The 25,437-nt window shown below is 43.6% G+C and overlaps 1 protein-coding gene across 4 annotated transcripts in view; it reads left to right on the top strand.

The window, feature by feature from the left end:
* Positions 1–25,437, top strand: part of zbtb46 (zinc finger and BTB domain containing 46) — a 60,621-nt gene that overhangs the window by 16,818 nt on the left and 18,366 nt on the right. For 3 of the 4 annotated variants that reach the window (XR_010091907.1, XM_063463820.1, XM_063463818.1), the window contains exons 2-3: positions 4,217–4,440; positions 4,559–5,498. Coding sequence is in view for 3 of the 4 variants with exons in the window: in XM_063463820.1 (XP_063319890.1) it covers positions 4,255–4,440; positions 4,559–5,498 (1,126 nt within the window). In the remaining variant the exon portion in view is untranslated. The remainder of the gene's footprint in view (positions 1–4,216; positions 4,441–4,558; positions 5,499–25,437) is intronic. The other variant, XM_063463819.1, reaches the window with a different exon arrangement.

Here is a 25,437-nt window from a genome sequence, read left to right as displayed (position 1 = left end):
CCACAAGGACCTTGCGCTCCGTCTCCCCTCGGTCCTGTGCGGTCAAGGAGGCAGAGAAGTGGCTCGGAGGGACAGGCTGCATTAAGAGAAACAGAAGAAGGAGGAAGCCCCATTCTCTCACTCCATCACACGTCTCATCTCTTTAGTCGTCTGGCTGGGGCCTAAAGTGACTTTGCCGTGATGTGACCAGGACAAACCGGGTGTGATGCCATGACGGCTCTGCTAAGCGTGTGAACGTGGGTGTTTTTAGTTCTTGCATGTGTATTGTGTATTTAGGGGCAGGGACTGAATGTGTGTGCGTGTTTTGAGGGGAACGGTGCTCTTGATTTTGTGTGTGCGCGTGTGTGTGTGTGTGAAGAAAGGAGGGGTTAAGGAGGACAGTCACTTTTGATTTGGCCTCAGAAGGGTGACAGGGACTTGGAGCTCCAGTGGCATGCTTTACTGAAACAATCTTCTCTGACCTCAAACAGGCACACACAGACTGTCAGCCTGCCTCCTGATGACTTGTTCCTTACTTCTTTTTTTTATTATTTATTTTTCACTTTTGCAGTGAAATTTCATAGAAGGATGAAAAGCTTTTTCTTCCTGCTGTGTGACATCCTGAAAGCAGGCTTTAGTTTCTGTAGCCTTGGTGAGACTGCTAATGCTTTGGATGCGACGCAAAAGTCTCTGGCTCGCTCTCTGTATGGCTGATTGTTTGACAAGTTCATTTTACCTTGCCTTCCAGTCTTGCATCAGATATATACTGTATATTTGAAAAAAAAGTAATGATTTAATATAACAGCAGGCTGTACTCATATTGTAGGAGGGATGGGTTTTGGTCTTGGTGATTCTGGGGTAAAAAGGCGGAGATCTTTGAGGAAGAGAGAAGCTACTATGAACATGATGTTTATGTGTAGCTCAGGATTGGTTCCTCTGGAAAAGGAGTCTTTGACTGGAGGGATTTGGACATGCTGAAATTAAACAAGCCAATTAGGCAAGCAAAGAGTTTAGAGGTCAAAGCGCTCTCCATTAAAGCTGCTTTTCTCTACCTAACGACTAACTCAGTATGTCTCGAGTCTGTTGAGGCAATAAATCTGATTATACCTCTCCCTTTCTTTCTCTTTTTCTCTCAGTCACTGCTGTTTGGGTTTTTTTTCTTGTTTTACACTCCACTGGTTGCTGCTTTTGGTAAATCTAAGGCATCATTTAACATGTTTTGGGGTGCAATTCTAGCTGCGCGCTCACATTACATTCAACCAAACTCAATGACACTTTTTTTGTACCTGGTCTATTGTATCAGAGCAGTACCACAGGGCCATTATCATTAGATCTATGGACATCCATCACAGAAGAATATGAAAAGTCGCAACTATACGCTGATAAGGATTGTAAGCTGTATTTAAAATAAGTCAAATCAAATTACAATCACATTTTTTTTTCCTTCATCTCGTGGTGCGTAGCACTGATGCACGATATCTGTGTCAGACGTTTCTGACTTCTCTCAGTTACAGATGTGCAATGAATTTTGTTACAAACTGATTCCTGCACAGGCTGTAACTAATGGTTGTTTTCATCACCTGCTAATCTGCCGGCTTTTTCAACTTAGACGTTAATCCCTCTCTCTACACACCGTTAAATAATAATGAACATTCCTATAGTGCAATTTTAGAAAGTCCGAGGTGATTCTTAAGGTGTCCTTTGTCCAACTTTGATTTTAAAACCCAAAGAAATTTTGGTTAGTGTGACAAAGAAACACATTGAAATCTCACACAGACTTTTAAAAAATTAATTTCTTTTCCTTTTTTTCATGTTACTCATTCAGTCGAGAGCTCATCTTTGTAACACAGACGGAAACAGAAAGCTGGCTGATCCTAAATGTGTGAGCGAAGACATTATTGCTCCACCTAATGACTTGCTATAGCTGACTTCCTCTAAACTACCAACAAATCTATGTCTGAAATGGTGCTGACCGCTGCTGAACGGTGTGTGTGTGTGCTGTACAGTGACCCTTTATTTCTCCATCCATGTTGGTGGGAGAAAAAAAGCCGGGCACAGAAACCAGAGGAATATGTCTCAGTGAATAAATGACTCCTTTTGTGTTTTATGTGGCTCTGAGAGCAAGTCTATCTTATAGACTTGTCTATACAATTGGATGTGCCAGTGGCCCTGAGAGAAGAAGAGCAGAGGGATGAGGAGCAGAACAGCTATGTCTTTAAAGCCGCTCGGTTTGTCCTCAGAGGTGAGAGGTGAAGACTCTCAATACCTCTATCAGAGCAATGCAAAAAGGAAAAAATATTTCAAGGTTAAACTGCCAATAGATTTTTTCTGAGAAATGTGTGAGCTGGTGGATAAAAGCATTGCGTCAAAACTTACCTTTTGAGACTTTGAGGGACACTGTTATTCTACCTTCACATCCAACTTTCTTCCTCCTCACAGTTTTTTTTTCTCTGACGAACACCAATCACAGCGAAAGGTTTTGAGCTTGCTTTGCATTGATTGTTTTTTTTTTCTACTTGTGCAAGGCAGGCTTCACTAGTTGTCACCATCACTCCATCCACTTGTCCACTGCTGTTCATAGGAGGTGTGTTTGTCCAAGTGGACGTGGGAGACACTGTGGATTTATCTGATCTTACAAGCCATCAGGTTGAGCAGAGCTTTGCTAAACATGACCTGAAGTGTGCCGGCCCCCGAGCAAACGCTGCTGTCACCTTGGTCAACCCGAGCTGTCATCTCGTAGAATGGCCCATGAGAGCTGACAGCTGTGGCGTTCCCAAAACAAATCACTGCTGCGTTTGGTAACACTCTGCGTCCCCACGATTTAGCCCTCACCGAGACAAGAGCAGGAGCGGCGGCTGCTAATGCTCTGGCTAATGTACTGCCTGCATGTGTGGGTCTTCTTCTTCCTCTCTCTCCCTCTCTCTCTCTGTGTGTGTGTGTGTGTGTGTGCATGTACATGTTTGTATTTGAAAAATCTTAATGTGGTTTTCTTTGTTTTCCCGCCACCTTCTTCCCAGGTTCAACATAACGATGTTCACGTCTCCCTTTGTCTCCTTCTTCACTCCCCTCGCTATGGCCTTTTCCTGCAGCGCTTCTCCAGTGTTTGAGCTCACAGTACATCTTATGTGTCACCTAACCTGTGCACAGCAGGCTATAATGTTTCATCTACATTCAAAGGAAAAAAATGATAAAAAACAAAAAACAAAAAGACAAATCAGAAATTGCTATTTGTGTGGCTAAAAGTAGAATCTCTCTTATGAGATAAGAGATTGTAAACATTCAAGTCGTGAGCTTTTTTATGGGATTTAATTTGCAAGAGTAACAATAAAATATGACAGTCTTCCTGTTGTACCACCATGAAAGTTAGATCTTTGTTCCCTGACAGTCAAGCCACTCCACAATTTGTCATTAAGGGTCCTTTCTTTGTAGTTTAAAAAAAAACAAAAAAAACCTCAGTGTTCGCAAACCTTGACTGAACCGTGCAAGATCACAAACACTGAGGTGAAGGTTCAAGAGTGGATTTCTGTCTTAACTAGACAGCTGATTGAATATTCATAGTCAAAGGGAAATGAGAATAAATAAATAAATAAAACAAATAGGAACCGAGGCTGTGTTTATTGATATATGTAATGGTGAAGTGGTCCGTACTAAATGAGTCTGTTTGCTCCCTCAAAAACTGTTTTGTGAAAGTGTTACACTTTTTAACTGACATTTTTAATGAGCTTACACATGCTCTCTCTCTCTCACACACACTCACTGTCACACACACACACACACACTCACACTCGCAGCCACGCACTCACACACTCGCAGCCACACACACTCCCACACACACATAAATGTACCTGTCAGACATGGTTTAAACACAGAGAATTTTGACTATTTGTTACTGGGCTGTTTTTAGACATCAAGCTACGGCATTTGAGATGTGGTTTCCATTGATGTCAGGTTTTTTTTTTTATGTCACAGTCATTACTGATATATCCTTACCCTGGCTCATCTATAAAAGAGTGGTTCAGTTAAATTCACTTTTTTTTCTCGCCCCGTTACATGAAAATTAAATAAGGTTTGCAAAAATGGATTAGATTCTATTGCTGCTATATATACATATTTATCTATTTCTCTGCATTGCAGAAACCAGACGTCCGTACTGTACATTTCAAATGGTACACTTAAAATATTTTGATATGTTTCGCAGATTTAGTTGACTGATTGCACGTCGTCTTTAATTTTCCAGCAGATGTTTGGAGGAGAGGCTTTTGTTCAGCTACACAGATGAACAACAGGAAGGAGGACATGGAGATCTCGTCTCACTACCGTCAGCTCCTCAGAGAGCTCAATGAGCAGAGGCAGCATGGCATCCTTTGCGATGCCTGTGTCATTGTGGACGGAAAGATCTTCAAAGCTCATAAGAATGTCCTCCTGGGATCGTCACGCTACTTTAAGACTCTTTACTGCCAGGTAAGAGACCTCATTGGGGCAAAAAAATTATCTTTTACAGATATTTTTCCTTTATAGCATGAGGTAAATGTTTTTTTTTAAACCACTGCTGCTAATACTCCTTCTTATAACCCTCCAGGTTAAAAAGGGGGCAGAGCCTCACCACCAGACTACTGTCACTCATCTGGATATTGTCACAGCAACAGGCTTCAAAGCCATCCTGGACTTCATGTACTCGGCGCACCTTGCTCTCACCAGTAAGAATGTGATTGAGGTCATGTCAGCTGCCAGCTACCTGCAGATGACAGATATTGTCCAGGCTTGCCACAGCTTCATCAAGGCTGCACTAGACATCAGCATCCGCTCAGAGATGGCTGATGAGCTGGCCGACTTTGAAATGGGCGCTGTGGCTGCTGCTGGCCTAGGTGGAGGCGGGGGCGTTGGAGGTGGTGGAGTAGGAGCTGGTCTACCAGGGGCAGGGGGTGTTGCAGGAGCTGGTTTAGGAGGCGGAGGGGGCATAGTGGGCATGGCGTCTGAAGCCCTTGCTTCCATCATGTCTGGTCGCAGCACCTCTCCTTGGCTGGCTCGCCGGACCAGCCCGGCCAACTCTTCTGGGGACTCAGCCATCGCCAGCTGCCATGAGGGCGGCAGCACGTATGGAAAGGAGGACCAAGAACCACCGAAGAGCCATGAGAGCCAGGAAGAAGCCTGCCATGACTCCCAGCCCGCATGGCCTCATGACTATCGGCCTGGCATCACTGTCAAAGAGGAACAGGTATCCCCTGCCTCCTCCTCTCATCCCCGGGACACTCCCAGGGGGGCAGCCCAAAGCCAGGCGGAGCAAGGGACTGGGGGACCTGGTGGAGGAGGTGGAGAAGGGCCCTGGCAACCTCTGTCAGGATCAGGGCGAAGGAAGAACAGGAAGAACAAGGACACAGTCAGACATATTACCCAGCAGGCTGAGAGGAACTGGGACCGCGAGCGGGACAGAGAGAGAGAAAGAGACAGTAGGCCTGGATCTCCTCTGCCCTCCATGCTGGCTGTAGCTGGATGGAACTACAATGGGCAGGATATCCCAGGTAGGACCGACAAGCTTAGAACACTTTCTCCTATTTGTGGAAAGTTTAAAAGCAGTAATAGTGAAAACAAACCAGGTGTCTTCAGGTCAGAAATGTGGTCTTTAGATTATCAGGTCAACAGAACAGCAGCAGATGGAATTAAATTGGACGGGCTCTCAAAACTGGTAGGATGGAGGGAGGCCAAAGAAAGCCCTTTGTGGTGCTGATTTGATGACTTTGAGGCTTTAGGGTGTCCTGGAGTTGCTAGAGTTTTATAATGCTGGTCCCTACTTAGTTAGTTATCCAGTCATGTAATTAGTGATTACTGGTGAGATAATAAGATCAGGTTAGATAATTGGGTGAGAGTGTCACCTAACACCTAACTGTAGCAAAATCTAATTTATCTTTTAAAAGCCATCTTCTAACCAACAGACCAGTAGATGTGTTGGAGCAATTAAATTGCTTTGTTGACTTTATGTGCATTAGAGTGTGCATGACACTTTACAATATGGTGCATTAGTGCCTAATACTTTCATTCCTGCATGCGTATTTCAATGCATGTCAGCTATCCACAGTTTACTAGTATAAAATGACCTCTTTTCCTCCTCCGGGGTTGAGCTTAGCGAGCTTATACACTAACGTGTTGGGCCTAAGATGATTATCTCAAATCTTGGAGGTGTGAGGTGAAGCCTGGGTAAATGCAGATGGATAATGAAATCCTCTCCTTACTGCAGTTTATGTAAGCCACACTCCCACATAAACAAGCAAATGCATATGCAAACGCACTCATGAACACATATTTATTTTGAGAAAGCCTGTCTTGATCCTCGGCCTTGTGTGTTTAGTGAATTCCTTTAGACTAAAACTTATACATGAAAAACTTACCTGTCTGTGTGTGTGTTCGTTCACCTCTGTGTGAGTGTGAGCGTGTGTGTGTATGTCTATGTGAAGCCCAAGGCGTCGATAGGTAGATCATTAAAAGTAAGGGAAGCTAATCCTGGGCGCATTAAGGGAGTTGGCTGTGAAATGGGCACACGCGTCGCGCAGCGAAAGAAAACAGGATAATTGAATTGACCTGGGTCACTGCACGGATTACCAGCGCGTCCTCGCCATCCCAAGCTCCTCCCCTCTCTCTGGGGTTTAGGGAAGGACCTTCTGGAAAGGGCGAGAGGAGGGAAAAGGAAGAGAGAGTGGCAGATGAGAGGGGTAATGAGAAGGAAAAACGACAGAGACAAAAAGAAACGCACGTTGGAGAGTGCATCGTACTGGGCTTACGAGAGTTAGGCTGTGCATCTCAAAGTCTTCTAAGCAAGGTTATTGCAGTTACTAAAGCTAAAACCGAGAGTAGATGTGAAAAACAAAACAATGTTTTCACAAACTGAAATGGAAATTAAAAATTATACTTCAGAAGGAAGAAGTTTAAGTTAAAGAAAGATTGAATTTGGTCAAAAGCATGAGGAGACTGAGAATTCTTCTTAATTTCTTGCCCTTGGTAAACAACCCCATGTTATAATAAAAAAAGGCCTTTAAAACGAATTAAACCCACTTTGGAAATCAACAAAAAGTAAACTGATTAAATTAATAAAAATGTCCCAGGTCCCTGATTTTGTGATTGTAGTACGGTGCCAGAACCACATGCACTCACAAGGTGAATGGCTCTATTAATCCCTTGGTCATAACCATGGTTCTGAGCTGTGGTGGAAAGAAGAGTTTAAGCCTGCCTGTGGTGAAGCAGCCATTAATAAGAAAGGTGTTGTCTCACCTAAAGGTTAGAGGAAGTCTAGTGTTGCTGCTGGTGTAGACTCGCCTGGTGCTCGCCAAAAGGCAACCATTTATCCTCGCTTTCACCCGGGTTTTGGGACTGGGCTCAGCATGGCGAAGAATGGAAGGATTGGGTCTCCTTCAGTTGGATGCCATTTAGCAGTAGAACATCATGTTACCAGCGGGCTTATTTGAGATTTAACAGCGGCAGTTTATATCAGGATGTGTGACACCATATTGTGTATTGAGTCCGTTTGCAGTGGGTGGTGTCTGTGTGCTCAGTAAAAGTTTAGGGGATTGCTGAACAGGTTTAGTGGCCTGATATTAGTCAGGGAGCCTGTACGGGGAGTGGTGAATTGTTTTGGTTGTGGGAGTGCTCCTCTGCTCGTAATGTGTAATGTCCACAAGTTTGTTTGACAAAGTCAGGGGTAAAAATATACAGGATGTCTGTGAGCTTATGAGAGTTAGTGTTCTTAAGTCCTAAGTCCCCCTTAAGTCCAGGATTTTGTCACCTGCAGGCAAAGATCACAATCAGGAGTGAAGGGAAAGGCCAAAGAATTAGAAAGTGATGCATGATTCTGTTACAGATTTTTCAAATATAATATTAGAAAGCGTTTCAGCGATGGCAAGGAGTTACGTCTGTTTTATGACAGATTCTTTGCTGCTACTTGACAAATAAAGAGCCTATAATAATGGAACACTAAAAGCTCTCGCTGACACATAAATAATATTAATTTAAAGATGAAAACAAACAGACCCAACAAACGTAAAACATGTACATACACAGCCTATTGCTGCGATTGTTATCCCTACAAATAGAAAGCCCACGCTGCATTATTTTGATGATGTGACCATGGCAGGTCTGCTACTGTGTTCTTTAGGCAATAAAGTCTGTAATTACTGAGTCATTCATTCTTTACTTCATTAGTTTTACTGACGTGTGGGATCGAACGCAATTTATCCTACTGCCAATTATATAAATCAGAGCGCATTTAATGTTTGACCGATAAACGATTTTCAAGTTTTCCAAATAGTTGCCTAAGTTCCTGCTGATCGACTTATAGGCTGTTTTTTATTGTCTTTTTTGTAGGGATCATTCTGAATGGTCACATCAGTTCAAAGGAAAAAGCATACATGAAAGGTATGCATAATAATGATGATGATTCATTCCATTCACTCTCACAGTAAGCCAAGATACTGCAAGCAGGCGTTAAATCAGTCACATTGAAATAAAAATGCAGACATAAGAAATGTTACTAATACAACAAAGCCTGCTAAATGTCCTTATTGTGAGGTGGTAGGTTAACGGTTTAAAGTTAGATAGTTATTGTGGTGAGGGTGTTGTTTCATGTCCAGTTGTTGCTTGCCATAAAGGGTATCCAGGAGAAAGGGCACCTTCAGTCTTAGATTAACTTAATTGCTTCATTCTTTATTGATGAGAAGTGCCTAGACACACTCTCTCCCTCACTCTTTCTCTCCCTCTCTCTCTCATTCATTCATCTGTAATCAGTGTCCATGCTTTGCTATTAGAAACGCTTATATGACGCACAACCATAAGGATTTCACTGGATTATTCTCTAATATAAGGATAATGTATAGCTGCAGAAAGGCTCAGTGTATTAGCGTGCATGAAAATGCCATGTGCCCATGTTGACATAAACAGCTGCGGGAATTAGGATTTGTTTTCTTTAGATCCCCTTCCGTTGCAAGCATCTGCTCTGTTCACTTGATGTCATTATTGAGGCCAGTAAGCACTCAGCATCCTTTTCTCTCCCGTGCTAACGCTTGATCTCCGCATTTCTTACGTTCACCTTGTCTGCCGCCGCGAATGTTTGAAACATCACATGTGAAGCCAGAAAAGAAACCAGCCCCGCTTACATCTCAGTGAACTGAAACATGTGTATGTTTCTTTTTTACACAATACTATATTAGAGGTGACAATTTTTGAGGAAGAGAGTTTTTAATAGTCTGTACTTCTTTTGCCTGCATATGTCTCAAACCTTTGAATAATTATCCAAGATTATTTTTAGTTTGGCCCCCGCTGCTTCGTCCAGACCTGGATTAGAAAGCTCCAGCAAATCAAAGACATTGTTTTGAATATCAGGAGTCAATTTTTTTATTTTTTTTAATCAGTTTAGTATATTCTTCTTCGGGGCCTTGAGTCAGCCTCTCTTTGTGTAATCCACGCAGGGTGTGCAATCAGTTAATCAATTTGATGAATGTGGCAGCTGTGTTTAAAGGAGGTAAAGTTGGTAGTCTGCTAATCTTGGGCCGGTAGCTCAATCCCCGGCTCCTCTAGTCCGCATGTCAAAGTGTCCCTGGGCAAGAAACTCAACCCCAGCCCTGGCTGCCCTCGATGTGTCAGTGTGTTAGTGGATGCGGCTGTGAGTGGTCTACAAGACTGTAGAACTGCTACGTAACTGCAGTTCGTTTGATTAAACAATATTAAATATTTTTTTATTAACCAAGAAAGTGAACCTCAAATGTGCATATGAGCGATAATATTCTTGGCAACTCATGAAACGTAAGATTGTGCACACTACACACAATCTCATACAGTATTTATAGATATCGCCAGATATCAGGAAGACGGCTAAGTTGTGACTATATGAGTGTCATTTTGAGACATTATGTGCCGTCTGTGCTCATTTTACTTATTTTATTAAAGTAGGAGTCACTTCTTTGGTTGGTGGATATGACATTTTGGAGGCAGACGTCACCCTTTCTTCTGAACCTGCCCCCTCAGACTGAGAAGAAGCCAGAGCTGCTGAAAACACGAGTTAACGATTGACTTAAAAAAAAAATTCTTGCTGCTTTTATACTTGGGGCAAACACAAACTTGATCTTTATCCCACATAATAACGGCACTGGAAATACTTTTTGCTTGTGTTTTTGCTGGTATTAAAACACACACACACACACACAGTGACCTTTAGTGGCAGCTTGGGGGATTTTGGCAATGGCCGGTGTGATATACACGCTCACATACACACAGCTTAGAGCATCTGATTATGTAGACGTGAACAGTTCAATCACACGTGGGCTGTTCTTTCCATTTCCCTCTAGCTGTTGCACATTGATTACATCGAGAATCTTTTTTGAAATCCAACATCTTTATCTGACTCTCTTCCTCTCTGCTCTGTGGCCTCAGAGTTCCCCTCCTAAACCACTTATTCACATTCGCTCACACATATACCCACAAAGATGCACTAAAAAGAGTGAAATCATTTTTCCATAGAAGCTCGTCCTGTTTATTCGCACGAGCTCTTAAGCGTTGCAGTTGGCGCTGCGTGTTTTGGCGTCCTCGAGTTCACATTTTCATCCTCTCGTGCTCCGGAGCCTCCTGGAGCCACTCGGGGGCCCGCAGACAGGTGCTCTCAAAATTGCCCTCTACTTTGCACTTCCGCATAAACTTTCTCTCATTTTTTTTCCCTCTTCGTCTCCCTGCGCTCCTCTCCCCAAGTCTCGGCAGTCTAAAGGTGAACACTTGAAATAATGAATCGGATCCCCCTTTCGCCCCCTTCCTCTCTGTATTCCAGTTAAGACTCTCCCCATAGTATTTGCACTTCATTAAACTTGAAATAGGTTTAATATTTAAAACACCATGAACAGATTTCAACCCCCACACCCTTCGCACACCTCTCCACTTTTTCCTCTCCCATCTCCTCGCTCACGGTTTAATAATCTACTCTCATATTTCGTGCCTAATTCACTCCTCCTTCATTAAAAACCAAAATAGATTTAATATTTCAGACTGTGTAGACTTAATTTTTAACCCCTTTCTTCATAGCTTAGTGTTTGACACATGATGGGTTAGATAACTACATCATGTTGAGGCCTCTCTTGTCAATCCCCCCGATTCACTTTTTCACTCACTCCAGTTCACTTTTTCTCGTGCCTCCCGGTTCATCTTTCTCATTTTTTCCGCCGTCATTCTATTATCAGTTCTGTCTCTCTGCGCCTTTGTACTGCAGGCCTCTCTCTATGCCTCTTTCTGTCTCCTCCACCCTCTGTTTGCTCTGCTGCTTTGTCCTCTCTGACTGCATAGCTGATTTTGGACCTTTCCTCCCATCCTATTGACTTCTACGGCCTGTTCACCCCACCTCCTTCAGTTTCCCCCTTCTCTCCTCCATCCTCTCCTTCCCCTTTTTGTCCTTTGCTACTGCACATACACAAACTCATTTGCCCCCTTGTATGGTCTTTTTTGTTCTCTGGGGAGTTGTGACAGAACACTGCAATACTCTTTTTTCCCCCTTTTGCTCTTTCCATCTCCTTTTCAGTCCCCACTAAATTTAAAAAGAAAAAAAGTTCCATTATCACTGTGGTAACCAATCGTTTCTCACCGCCCACCAGCCCTCTTTGTCATATGACCTCACATCCTGCTGGACATTACGGGCAGTCCACCAGCTAAAAGCCCCTTCTCCTACTCCACCACGGCATCACACCCCACACACACACACACGTTCACACAATTTTTCACACTCTTGCTGTCTGTCTTTTTCTCTCACAGCACTCTCTCTCTCTCTCTCTGAGTTCTCAATACTGACACCTGCTCTATTTATACTTCTCTGGCTTTAAAAGAACCATTTTGGACAGGAAGCTGCCCCCTCCCCACTCCTGACCGTGGCTTTTTTCCAGAACGTCAGCACCCCCCACCTCTCTACCTCCTGCCCCTGGAACAATCCAGAGAAGGATTGCTGGGTGGAGGAGAAGAAGAAGAAGAAGGGAAGGATATAGTTTGCGTATGTTTGTGTGTGTGTGTTGTTGGAGATTGGCTGAGGGGGGGTTAAAGATTAGCCATCCCACCTTGAGTGAACTTGGGTCGTGCCAGCGCGTGTGCTTTAGTCAACCACAGCCCACACAAAACCTGTAGACTCTCACCCACTAAAGCGCGGGTATGTAAACGCATACATGCAGCAGCTGGAAATGTCTTCTAAAATGTTCTGTAGTATAATCCCAATATCTCACTTCAAAATGTGGCCAAATAAACCCCCCCAACACACACACGCACCACACACAAACATCTTGGCATTGATCACACAGGTCTCAGAATTAAACTACCCAGAATGCATCCTGACAGGATGTCCTGTTGGCACGATGCAGGGGTGGGTGGGTCAAGAGGTTTCTGTGGTTAAACATTCATAGCAGTACCCCCACAGCTAAAACATGGCCCCGGCACATCCACACGCAACTCTTCAAACTTCATTGGAAGATAAATTTAACGTCTGTGGTTGCGGATCAAAAACACACACCTATGAAGTTAGACATGATGACACATTTGTTATTCTCTCAGTTATCAGTTATTTGTTCTAACGCTCAGGTTCATCTTTTAAAAAAGAAGACGATTACTGAATTGTCTTTGTTTTCCTGTTGACTTTCGGAGACGCGTTTTTCCTTTCATATCAACGACCGCATACAGCTTGTTTTACTCTAATTGTTCGGTGCCTAAAAAAATCAATAATACCAAAATCTGTGTCAAACCAGATTTTTTAAATAGTATTTGCCTTGCAAGCACACCTCACTATAACCATTCTATTTTTGCTTACCTATCACTTACCTTATCTCATTTTAACTACTCAGACACATTGCTGTGCGCGCGCGTGCGTGTGTGTGTCTGTGAGTGAGTGTGTGCGTGTGTGTGTCTGAGAGAGAGAGAGACAAAAGACGAAAAATATCAAGATAGTGAAAGCACAACATGAAAGAACGTTACTACAACTGGATTTTGACTTTCTTTGTTATGCTCGATAGAAGGTAGGCAGCACAGAAGGTGGGTATTGTGTAAAGTTAAATGTGGGCTGCATTTATTTACTTATTATTTACTGGGAAATTGATGCAATGTAACGGTTTATTAGCAGTTAGCAGCTACACTTTGAAGTGCACACGTGGATGTCTGTGGTGAAGACACACATAGCCGTGTGGTTTTTAATGCACTTTGGTCCTGTGATTTCTAAGTGGATTTAAAGGCATTTCTTTTTGATGGATTATCAGTAATGATGATAGAATGAGTAAGGAGAAGTAAGTTGCCCTGTATCATGCCTGGGTGTGCAGAACTGACTGAGTTTAATGTCCATCATTCTGCACAGGTTTCAGAATTACTCAAGGTGTTGCAAGATAACTGACAGGGTCATAGTGTTACAGTTAAAATTAAATTTGGGAACTTCTGATCCTAATTTGCCACAATAGGAACTTATTTACTGTAAATCCATTCTCCTTATACGGTAAAGTTTTTTCACACATGAAATGCTCCATTTGAATAAGTTCAAGGTGCTGCTGTGCAGAAGGCCAGGCACAGGACAAAACTGCGTAAGAAACATGACAAACTCTATAATTTCACTTGTAATTAACTTGTTAACTTGCAATTTAATGTTAAAAACAAATTGATTTTACATATGAGTGAGTGCTCCTGCTTCCACTCTTTGATGGAGGATCCATGACAAAGCTCCTGATTTAGACACATGAGATGTGATGTGATGTGCGCTAGGATGCCTCCCTCCTCCTGTGATCTGATATCCAGTAATGGTCCTTGTAGTCAGTGAGCCTGGATAGCACTGCTAGCTCATGGTGTGTGACATGGTACCCAAAAATTACCAAGAGTTAGTCGAGCGCAAGCAGGCAGGATACTGATACTGAAGTGTGGGGGAGAGCGAAAGAGGGGCAAACACGTACACCGTCATAGTGACGGACATGTAGAAGCAGAAGCTGCAACTTTAGGAAAGAGTTTAACCTTAAAATAAAGTACTTTACAGTAAGTTCATCAAGTCAAATGCATGCGCTCTCTTTCTCTCTCATTTTCAGTCAATGTGAAGTTCCTCTTTCCCAGTCTGTTTATTTTAGAAAGGTGGCTTTGTTCTATTTACTGTACCCACTCCCTCAGCAGCCTCTACCCCTGTCCGACCAGTTAGAAAAGGGGAGCGATGAGGAAGAGGAGGGGGAGGAGGGCATGATGTTTGGACAAACGGACAACCCGAACAGGATATAGAGGTCTACAGCCTGTGGGTGTGTCGGTTTGGCTGTGACACAACTCGCACACAAACACTCAAGCGTGCACACGCACGAACACACACACACACACACAATCGTGGGAGTGTTCCCGCTGGAGGGCAAAGTCTCCCTTCCTCTTACACATTCATTCTCTCTTTTTCCCTCCTTCCCTTCATTCCCCCTTTCCGCTGTCACACCCCTCTACACCTCCTTCCTTTAGACCTTTCTTTCTCCTTCATCCCTCTTTCCTTCTCTTGTGACACCCCCCACCTCCCACCCCTCTGCCTTTCTTTCAAAAAAAAAAAAGGGAAAAAGAAAGTGTTAAAGATACAGAAGAGTTGGCCAACAGCAATGAGAAACTAGGAGGGAGAGGCCAAAATCACCACAGGGGACAATTATGGCTTGGGCTGTGTACGTGTGTGTGTTTGTGTGCGGTTCTTTTTGGGTTTGATAGTTACAGTGACGTTGTTGAAAACAGTCCTGGAAGCCACTATCTGTCCTTCACAAGTATTCTTCCCCTTCTTCTCTCCTCTATCCCTCCTTCCCTCCGTCTGTTTGGACCTTTTTTACCATCCTGTCAATTTACGCTGTCACTTCTGTTTTCATTCATCTCGTACACTGGAGCTACAGCCACTTCTTGTGCTGTGCGTTTGTGTGTGTGTGCGGCCATGTGTGTGTGTGTGTTTGTGTGTGTGTGGTTTCAGATTGAGTACATGGGCTTCAAATAAAGGCAGAGCTGTGGGTTAAACTTCCTCCTCATCAGCAGGATCTGTGTCAGTTTGTTTGCTTGTGTAAAACCAGAATTTCCAGGTTAGGTTCCAAAAGTTTAAAAAAGCGAGAAGAAACACTAGTGGATAGTCACATTTGTAATAATGCAAATAATTCAATGATACTTTTTTGTAATAAAGCTTTTTTTTTAAAAAATCTTGTACTTGCTTGAATTGCTGTAGTGTTTGAAATGTGCTATATAAAAAAAACTCCTCTTGCCTTGCCTCACTGCAGTTGCGATTTTGAAAGCAGTTCCTCCTGATTTTACACTCCACTATTCAATAGAATTCATATAATCATCCCATGATGATAACACATGTGCTATTACATTTCTAAACACAGATCAGTGCTAGCGCCATAAAAATACCCAACATGAAATACACATAATTCATACTAAAATGTTCATTTCTAAATTTTCTCGCTCAGTTACAATAAATGCAATATAATATATTGTTATAAAAGAGCAGCGGGACCTATAAATGGCCTGCTTTTAGTTACTGTGTGACTTCTTTCACATGTAAACACACATCAGGGAAAAGCTGCAGAGAGAAAAAAAACAAGTGATGTCACACTGTTGGTGGTTTGTCAGAGGTTACAAACACAGGCCAGTCTTTCCTTTCCCAAGTGTCTATATTCATTATTTTTGTATTAGCATTGCCTTTCTGTGTAACATCGATGGGTTTTTCTCTGACGAACATACGGCGACATATTTCTCCTGTTAGAACAGCGGTTAGCCCAGAATTGACGTCAGGACTCCAGGTCTCTGTATCCTCTGTGCCTTGCTGTCCCTTAACATAGTTTGATAAAAGGAGGCCACAGTCTCCTTTTGTTCCCGTTGTCTCCCACTCTTCCCCAACCCCTTTGCCCCAGATCACCTGCCTGCCCACACTCCTCATTGTTTCCACCTTCCTCTGCCTCTCGCCTCGCAACTTTTTCCTCCTCGCTACCCTCATGCTCCAGCAGCAGCAAGCAAACAATAACTTCATCTGATCCACTTAATCTCCTCGCTATCTTTTTTTCTGCCCCACCCCCTAAAACCTTCTTTCTTATATGTCAGTAAATCTGAATCTGAATTGGGTCACGGGCTTGTTTCAGGTGGGCCCCAGCAACTGTACCCGTATCTTTTTTTTCCCCTTCATCAAATTCCCCAGTTGACACTACACCTCGCCTGAGTGACCATTAAAAAAACAGTTAAACCTCTCTGATAAAGTCAGAGTGAATGAGAAATTAGGCAGTGGAACGTGGTGGTAAATATGTAAGTGAGCATGTGTTTGAGGAGGGCACAAAGAGATAGAGAAAATTTTGTATATGGTGGAAATGTAATTGTGACCCTGGCTTTTTTTTTTTTTTTTCTTTTCCCCTCTGTGTGGTTAGACTGTTTGGCCTTCCCGTAGTTTATCTAGCCTCAGAGACATCCAACTTCAAGGTTTAGTTTTGTGTGTCTTTGTAGATGTGTGTGTGTGTCTGTGTGCTGTACAGGAAAGAAGAAAGCGAGCAACGGGGGTGAGAGGTAGATTTGATAGCGGAGGACACCCAGACCCTTCTTCCCTCTCTCCCCCTTCATACCCCTCTGTTTAGACCTTGATAAGTGGAGCCGAAGTCTGTGGGGGTTAGGGATTCCTGTCTAGCACAAATGCATGCGTACACAAAGACACACACACACACACACACATTGGGATCCGCCCGCTCCACATTCCTGTGTCCGACTAAGGAAGCAGCCTAGCCGTCTTCCCCTCCACTCCCAAATTATCCCCTTCTTCTAAAATCACTACATACTTATCACACACACCTCTTTACCGCTCTCTTCCATTCTGACTCATACATACCTCCTCTATCTTTCTCCATCCTTCCACTGAGCCCAGTGCAAACAGCATGTCTAATCATCTCACAGTGAGCGTAAAATGTTTTACTAGAACAAGTGAAAAAGATCTGGTGGTACAGTGACATAATGTCCCTGTTTTTGCAGTGCAAATACAAGTTCAGATTATGTCTTGCATCACTCTTAAGATTGCTTTGATAGAAGCCGAAAAACACCAAAATCACTATAAAAGCTTACTGTATGGCCAAATATTAAGTAAAATTGACCTCTCACAGATTTTCAGGTATTTCTGCCGCTCACCTATCACTCTGTTGCAGTGGGGTTTCTTTGTATGATCTCTCACTGCTCACCTTTTTTTCTCTCAACTCTCAACTTTCATCTCTTTTTATTCATTTCACTCTTTTGTGTCCTTCTTCTTCTGCTGTCCAACTCTGTTTATATATTTTGCCCCCTTTCTCTCTCTCCCCCCCCCTCCCTCTATTCCTCCCTCCCTCCCTTTCAAGGGTGGGTTACAGGGGTTAGGAAGAGGTCATGTGGTCTCACGCTGCCCTTTCCTCTAATGGCTTCTTAATGAGAAAGAGAGAGCGAGGGAGAAGCAGGGAGAGAAGTGCTTTTGAGAAGTGGGGTGAGATATCAGCAGTTCTGCTTGGGGTACTGACTCTGTGTGTGCATGTGTGCGCGTGCGTGTGTGTGTGTCTGTGTACGAGGCTGTGCGTACAGCTGAACATGTATTTGTGCACGCACATAGTCTGCGCTACTTGACCGACCCCTTGCTCCATTTGAAGGCCTTTCCTTGCTCTCTGTTCCTCTCTGGGGAAAGAGGAAATGACACGTTTGTAGCCTCGAATAAGCTCTGCAGCTCATCACACACAGTGTCCACTGGGTCTGGCTCGGGGATGGGTGGGAGATGTTTTGGAGGTGAGGGAGGAGGGTAGTGCGGGTGGGGGGCTGGGCTGGGGTGGGGTGGGGGCTCTTTAATTTGCACAGCTTCTGCTGATTTGATCATAAGCAATTAATCTCAATGGCTCAGCTCGGGTGCAGTGGGGGAAGAGAAATGAACACAGTCCTCTTTATGCAGGCGTCCCTTGCTCTGGTTTTCCCCTCTGTCCGTGCAATGTGATTTTTACACTTCTTATCCCTTATATTTGTATCATAGAGGGAACAAGCTGTGGGGATTCTGCTGTGGCGGTCGTTCCCATGTCGTCCCATGTGATTTCCCCTGCAGAACAACCCCAGCAAATTTTGTCTTTGCAGACAAATATTAGTACCAAATCCCCATTTTTTTTCCCTTTTTTTCACAATCTGGTTTGAAAAGCTTTTAATGAGTCTAAGGTTGGCAAACATATTAATCACTTATATGGATTAGCAAAATTTTGAGTCAAGTATAAAAATACAAGTTGATACTTGGAAAGCCAAACTTGGATTTGCACAGTAAGTGTGTAATCAGCTCCACGTTGGTTACAGCACCACAATTCAGAGCTGCATTAGGACAGGGCATCGTCTATTTTGGTTTTCAGACTGCTGACAGGCTCGTGGAGTAGTGCGAGGTTCAAGGTCCAGATCTGTCGTGATTGATCTTGAGATCCATCCAGCTTTTATCAGCTCAGGAGTGACACAGATCCCCCCTGATCCACTAGCACCAAGCTTGCAGCTAGCACAGGTGTATATGCTCATCTATAGCTCATCTGTTGCGCTTCCTTCTCCTGTTTAACCCTTTGCTCTGTTCCTTCATTTTCACTCATATGTCTGTATATGAGACAAACAGTCATTCCCTCACTCTCCCTTTCTCTGCAGTTACTGTGCCAGCTTTCCATCTCCCTCTATCTCCCTCGCCCTTGCTTTTTCCTCTCCATGGCACCATACTCCTCCCATGCTGAGGCCAGAGCTCTCTGCCTCCATTGTTGGAGGCAGGTTGCCAAGGATACAAGCACAGAGGCACAGTCTTAATGTTATGAGATGGGAGAGATGAGCAGAGAGAAGGGAAGAGGGGCAATAGCCTCTCTGGTCACTGGGCAGCTCCACAGCAAGCTAATGCTCTCCAGAGTACATGTAACTCCCTAAGCTTCCCACTTTGTGAAGTGTTCCTGTGTGGATGGAGCACAGTGACACTGGTGGGTTGTGGAGTAACTTTTGTTCTGGTCGCCCGCTCCCCGCTCACCTGTTGTGACTGTATTGTATGACTGCAGTGCATGTGTTGTGTTGTGTGTTTGCACATTTGTCAGGCAGTCATTTGGTGGGAGCATTCGAGCTGCCGTTCTTTGGATATAAAACATATTAACCAAATTAATTTAAATGCAATCGTCTGCACATAACCGAGTGCTAAATTTGAAGAAATCTAAAAACATTAAATAAGAGTCTCAGTACACTTGGGTCCAGTGCAAATGATTTATTAATGGTTTTTCGTTAATCAGGTGTTTTGAATTATTGGTTTCATGACTAATTGTTTCTGAAATGAAATGAAATAATCATATTGCTTTAATTTTAAGTAGGTAAGTAGGCAGTGGTATCTGTAGTCAGTTCCAGAAACTTCCATCACAACTATGTGGTGAGTTTGTGGAAAGGTGAGATATTTTTAAGAAAATATAATATACCTTTTTTCCTCACCACTGAACTCTCTTGAATATGTGGGCATTAATATGCCATTTATCTCATTTATAGTTCCACAACCTGCTCCAGGATGTCCAGCTGGAAATATTTTGACATTTGCCAACTTTGTTTGCTTCTTAAACTTGTCTTAAATTTATTTCCACCGAGCAGTAAAAAGATTATACCGGCTGGATAGTTAGACTCGAGCTTTTCTGTTGGTCAGTGTGAGTCAAAGATTGTGTTAACCCACACACCAGTAACCCACAGGCTATACCATCCCCACCCTGAGTGTTTGTCATTTTCCTCCTCCACTTTCCATTATCCCTCCTCTCAATATCTCCATGTCCCAACTCACCCTTCAAAATACAACCCTGACTGGGCTGGACGGGGGCATTGGAGCCGGGTCCTCTCCCATGTATAAATCCAAGACATAACCTCTCACTCTTTCTCAATCTCTCGATCTCTCTCTCTCTTTTTGCTCTTAGCACAAAGCCCTGCGTGTCTGCCTTCCTTCCCCACCCAGCATTCTTTCCCCATGCAGACCTCTCCCCCGCTCTCTTTCGTTCTCTCTCTGTCGACTTCCCTCCTGCCCGCCAACTCACTCAGCCTCACCCTACCTTTCATTAGCCCACTCTTTATCTCACGCACTTACTCGGATCGCTCTCTCTTTCCCTATCTCTCCAGCTTTTACACTCCCTGCTCTCTCTCTCTTTTTTGTCTACCCCCTCAGTTGCTTTGGCTTTTTTGTTTCTGATATATCTTCATTTATTTCTCTCTCCCTCTCTTTCCCTGCTGACCCTATTATTTTTATATTCCCTCTCTCTCTCTCTCTCTCTCTGCCATCACTCCCCCTCTCTCCCTCTCTCTACCTCCCTCCCACTCCTCTCAGTCCCTCTAAGCTGCATTAACTCCCCAGATTACCTTGAGCCCTGCAATCCTCCATCCCCCACGCACTCACCCGCTCTTCTTTCCCTCCCTTCCTTCAGTCATTCACTTGCTCACTCAGACTACGTCCACAGCTAATTTTGACAGTGTGGATAAACAGCTGCTTTGTGGCATTTTGTAAAGATCTCTGTCCACGCTCAAACACTTAAACTGTAGAAAAATAGATCTCTAGTCCACTGGCCTCAACAGAACTGTGGCTCACTGACTTGTGGTAAGGAAAGGGACATACACAGCCGTCTTTAAGATACATTTTTTTTTCTAATTTATATATTTTTCTCTTTCTACTGTCCAAAAATTAGGCAAGTAAAAAAAAAAAAAAAAAAAGCATAGTGATCACAGACCATCAAAGATGAGTCAGATGTGAATACTTAGTTAGGCCTTCTGTACACACAGAGGTCCTTCAAGCCAGTAGTTTTACAAAAGCAAATTAACAATAAAGGCTCATCAAAATGCTTCATAATTCAGCCTTTTAGAATGATGAATGAAACGAAACTCCACTATGGCAAGGGTTCAAATCAACAGAAAATTGCCTTTTGAGCCTTACAACGTTTAACTGGACGTAATATGATTATTTTCCAAAAAATGTATTCAGTCATGACCACTGTTGTCAAAAGAAAATTCGCATTTCTATCTGTATTCATTTATATTTAACTATAAAGCTCTGTTTTCAGGTGCATATGTAGAAAGCGTGAGGCGAGAATGCTGGCAGCAAGACCGCATCACAGAACCGACTTTAAGTCTGAAACAAGATCAAAGGAGTTCCAGGAGAGGGGGGTGGGTTGCAAAGCGGCTTGGAGACATGCAGCAACAAAAGCAAACCTAAATAGCGTGGCCTAAATGAGATTTTCTAATTGGATGTGTAGAAGGATATCAGCTGGGCCATCACCCCATGTCAGCTGACAATGATATCCTCCACCAGCTGGGATTGTTTGACTGAACTGATGCTAGTTTTTACCTGTATGTCATTAGAAATCTCTGATACTAGTGGTTCACATACTTTCCGTTATGCTTTTACTGGTGGATGAAAGTCCTGTGCATACCAGCGTTTAAAAGGGCAGAAAAAGGGACATCAGGTCATTACAAAAAACGTGCTGCTCGTATGCTGTGTTCTGACATTTTTTTTATTGAATCTATTCTGTCAGAATACAGATTGATCCACAAAAGAGCAGACAGGTGCGAGGCAGAAGTTAAAGGCACAAATATATTTAGTGTGTTTAAAGAAAGTGTATTAAATGACAGACAAGGTCATCTGTTCCATTTTAAAGGGAAGTGTGTGACTAAGTAGATATAAAATGCATGCCAGGGTTGTCACTTGTATACATAGAAAAACTTGGCACCTAAGAAACAGAGCATGGAGCCCTGCCCTATGTGTGTTTGGCATTGCAAAAGTTTGCAATTCAACCATGACATTTTCCTAACACTAACTACATCATTCATCAAGCTCCATTATCAACCTCAAGAAGAAAATCAAACTGCGAGTAAAAGTGACACTTAGAAGAGGACCTGGCTGAAAGTCATTTGTGTTTGTGCCACTGCCACAACTTTGTCTGCATGGGAGGCTTCAGAAGGTACGAGCTAAACCTCCCATATGGACGCTAACAAGCAACCAATCTGAATATTTAGTCTGAGAACTTCTTGGAACTTAGAGCACTGATCCATTAAGGATCAAGCAAATCCAACTGTTCTCATTTGGACAGCTTATTCTTCTTAAGTCACTCACTGTTGAATGATGTGATCTACAATGCTCAGCTCAGTGATATTTATATAACACGTAAGCCACAGAAAGGAAATGGTAAGTGAGAATACGTGCAAAAGAGGCTGGCCGAAGTGTTAGCTGTTAGCTTGACACCTGCGGGTAGGTGGGCCTACGGATGTGTCGATGAATTGTGCTGCACTGCTTTGAAGTGTGACCGCCATTTTAAAAAGGGATAAATCCTACCTAGAAATACATGTATATCCTCCTCGTGAATACAAATGCACTGGAAAAACACTCGAGGAGGTTAACCGTGGCCAGATACTGCACCGTAGCCAGATTACGTGAGATCACATCCTGATTAATTCTGCCCACATGCTTGCATCTTGTGGTTGTTTAGCATTGCCGTCTTAATGTAGACACGGGCAAAAGCACAGAGAAAGGGAAGTGTTTTCAAATTTAGCTGGCTTTCCGTAGCCTACTCTCACACTCGCTCGTTCGCCCCCACCGTCACCACCCAACCCTCCCTCACGGAGCCTCTGTAACCTCCCCCTCACCTCTCCTCGCTTCCCCTTCACTCACCCACCCACCCACGCTCCATCACCCCACCGTCCACCTCTCACCCCACCACTCTTGCAATCGTTGTGCTCCTCTTCTCTTTTCTCCTCTCCTCCCCTCCACCCACACTCTCTCTTTTTCCTCCGAGCCCCCAGCAGTACCGCCATCACTACCAGCACCATCATCTCACTCTCTCTCTCTCTCTCTTTCTCTCTCTCCTGTCCTTTACCACTTTCTTCCCTCTGTCCCTCCCTCCTCTAAAGCCTTCAGGCACTGCTTGATTTATGCTTGCCCTCCCTATCCACCTCCCCACCACCACCACCACCCACCCACCCATCCTTCCCTATCTCTCCTGGAGGTTGTGGCCCGGCTAGTCCCTAAAAACAACAGAGAAAGAAAGCAACAGCGAGAGAGAGAGAGAGAGAGAGAGAGAGAGGATAACAACCTCTTTTACTTTCCATCCTCCCTCCTTTTTAACCCAGCATTTTTTTCATTCTCCTCTCCCACACTGCTTTTTAAATTGCCTCTGAATTCTTGAGCTGTTTTAGTGCCTCACTCCCCCTTCTCAGCTGAAATTACTTTTTTACCCTCTCAAACTCTGGCATGCTGAGGAAGCAAGTTCCACCTTCCCTCCCCTCTTTGTCCACTCGAGGACAAACACGCACTAATCACAGGTTCAGCGTACGGAACTGTTTGTAATAAAAGGTGAAGGAGAGACTTTCATTTTCTCATTTGGAAGCTTGACGCTGTGACGGCGGCGCGCAGACAACGCGGACAGCAGCGGAGTCTTGTGAGCAACACGGCTCTTGTAATGCCTTGTCCTTTTCAACCTCAGGCTGGTCAAGCCATTAACCGGGCCGACTTGGGGCAAGGCTTCTTTCTGTATCCTCCACTGTCTCTCACACACACATGCGCACATATATGCATGGAGAGATACACATTGAGAGAGTCTTTCTCCTTTGTTTGCACTCTCTCATACTCAAACACACACACAAGCCCTACTTTCTTCTCTGACAGCTCTCTTGTGGTCGACAAGCCTCAGTAACTCGTTGCTTAACCACCCTGGACTTTTTCTCTCCATTGTGTTTGGTTACTGTCTCTGTTGATTTGAAGGCGGGGTGAGTTATGTGAGTGTGTGTTTGTGACTCGAGGTGTTGAAGGAGCGTGTCCATCATTAGCCAGGTCATGTGCGCATGAGTGCGAAACCTGTAAAAATCTTTTTGGGGGGTTTTTGTGCCTTTTTTTCTTTCTTTTTTTTTTAAATCTATTAGAATCTTTATATTTGGAAAATGGAAACTCCCTCCCAAAACAGTGTCAGGCTTCATTTAGAGAAGAGGGAGGCATTTGTAGCGAGAAACACACACAAACACCCGCCCGCACACACACAAACACACACACACAATCAGAACAGAAGATCAGAGGTCAAACTGGGTCACCCGACCCTTCCCTCCCTTTTCAGGCCTTCTCTCTCCTCCTTTTTACTGCGTCAAAGCGTGCTCTCTAGTAACACAACTCCCCTTGTGAAACACACACACACACACATATCACTTAGATACAGTGCAGCCTCCAACCACAGCGCATAAAACTGTATCTTCTATCCATTAGCCGTAACTCGCTCAATGGATGATAAATTCAGGATTCCTCATAACACATTTGAAGTATAGTTCAGCGCACACCTATTTTATTTCCAAGGCAAGTCTTATTCCTCCTTTGCTTTTTCCCACTCAAGCCCCTGCATAGCTTGCAGCATCGCTCATGCGCGCGCTCACGCACGCAAAACACACACATGAACAAAGAGAACCCACCATTTCCACATATTTGTCTCTCTTTTTAAAAGGGGGTTTTATTTAGCATAAATGTTGAAGCCAAGGGTGCCCGGCTACCATGGCAACCAAATTAAACGGAAGATCTCTTCAGAAAGCAGAAATCTAAATTATTCGGACTCTTTTATGAAGGGGAAAATGAAAATTCCCTTCACTGTACAGAGACCGCTGCACTGTAAAGGCAGAAGAAAAGAGGAGGGGGAAAAAAAAGACGAGGAAAATGCTATTGTTTTTTTTTGTATCTGACCATGCAGTTCAAAGCCATATTCCATGCCATTGAAATTCATAGGTTGCCTCATGACAACCGGTACGTTAACACTCAGCATATGTGCACAAAGGAATGATGTAACCATAGTGTCTCTAAAACTCGGGATAAACCTATTGCCTTTGAAAGATACCACAATATGTGTATCTACAAATCCTCAACCAAACCCGGCACATGTATGATGAAATCCATAAGCTGCGCGCATGGGATTAGGTGTGACTGGTTCTGGTGTGGTAAATGATTTTATCTGTAAGAACAGGATGAGGTTTAAGTAAGACAGCATCTACGCTGGCCTGATAAAGCTTACATAAGTAAAGGCGGATTATGCCGTATATTCTGATTATTTAGCGAGGAAGCCTGTTTGCGATCAGCTGAATACTAATTTCTAATATCTCCCGCTTAGTCCCGGATATGTGGGTATATCCTCAGAAAAACAGGATATGGCACTGCATGTTGCAGGCAAGGGAAAGTGGCTCACTAATGCATCAAATACAAAAATTCATTTCACACATTTTTTGTGCAAGACAGAAGTTAGACCGGCATCTGCAAGGAGACCATGAAGCAATCACTCTTCCATAACCCTTCCATTCAATCTACAATGTGTGACTGAAGGATTGTTACTGTATGACTGTAAGGAGTGCGGATATGTTCCATCTGTAGATGCACGTGTCTAAGGGGATGCTGGGAAACCGTTCTGGGGTCATTCACTCACCCAATGAACAGATGAGTGGAAGGAGATAGGGGTCAGAGATGACCCTCTT

Source organism: Pelmatolapia mariae, linkage group LG20, assembly GCF_036321145.2.
Source record: "Pelmatolapia mariae isolate MD_Pm_ZW linkage group LG20, Pm_UMD_F_2, whole genome shotgun sequence".
In the NCBI taxonomy this organism is placed as follows: Eukaryota; Metazoa; Chordata; class Actinopteri; order Cichliformes; family Cichlidae; genus Pelmatolapia; species Pelmatolapia mariae.
This window is presented reverse-complemented; position numbering and strand designations above follow the sequence as displayed.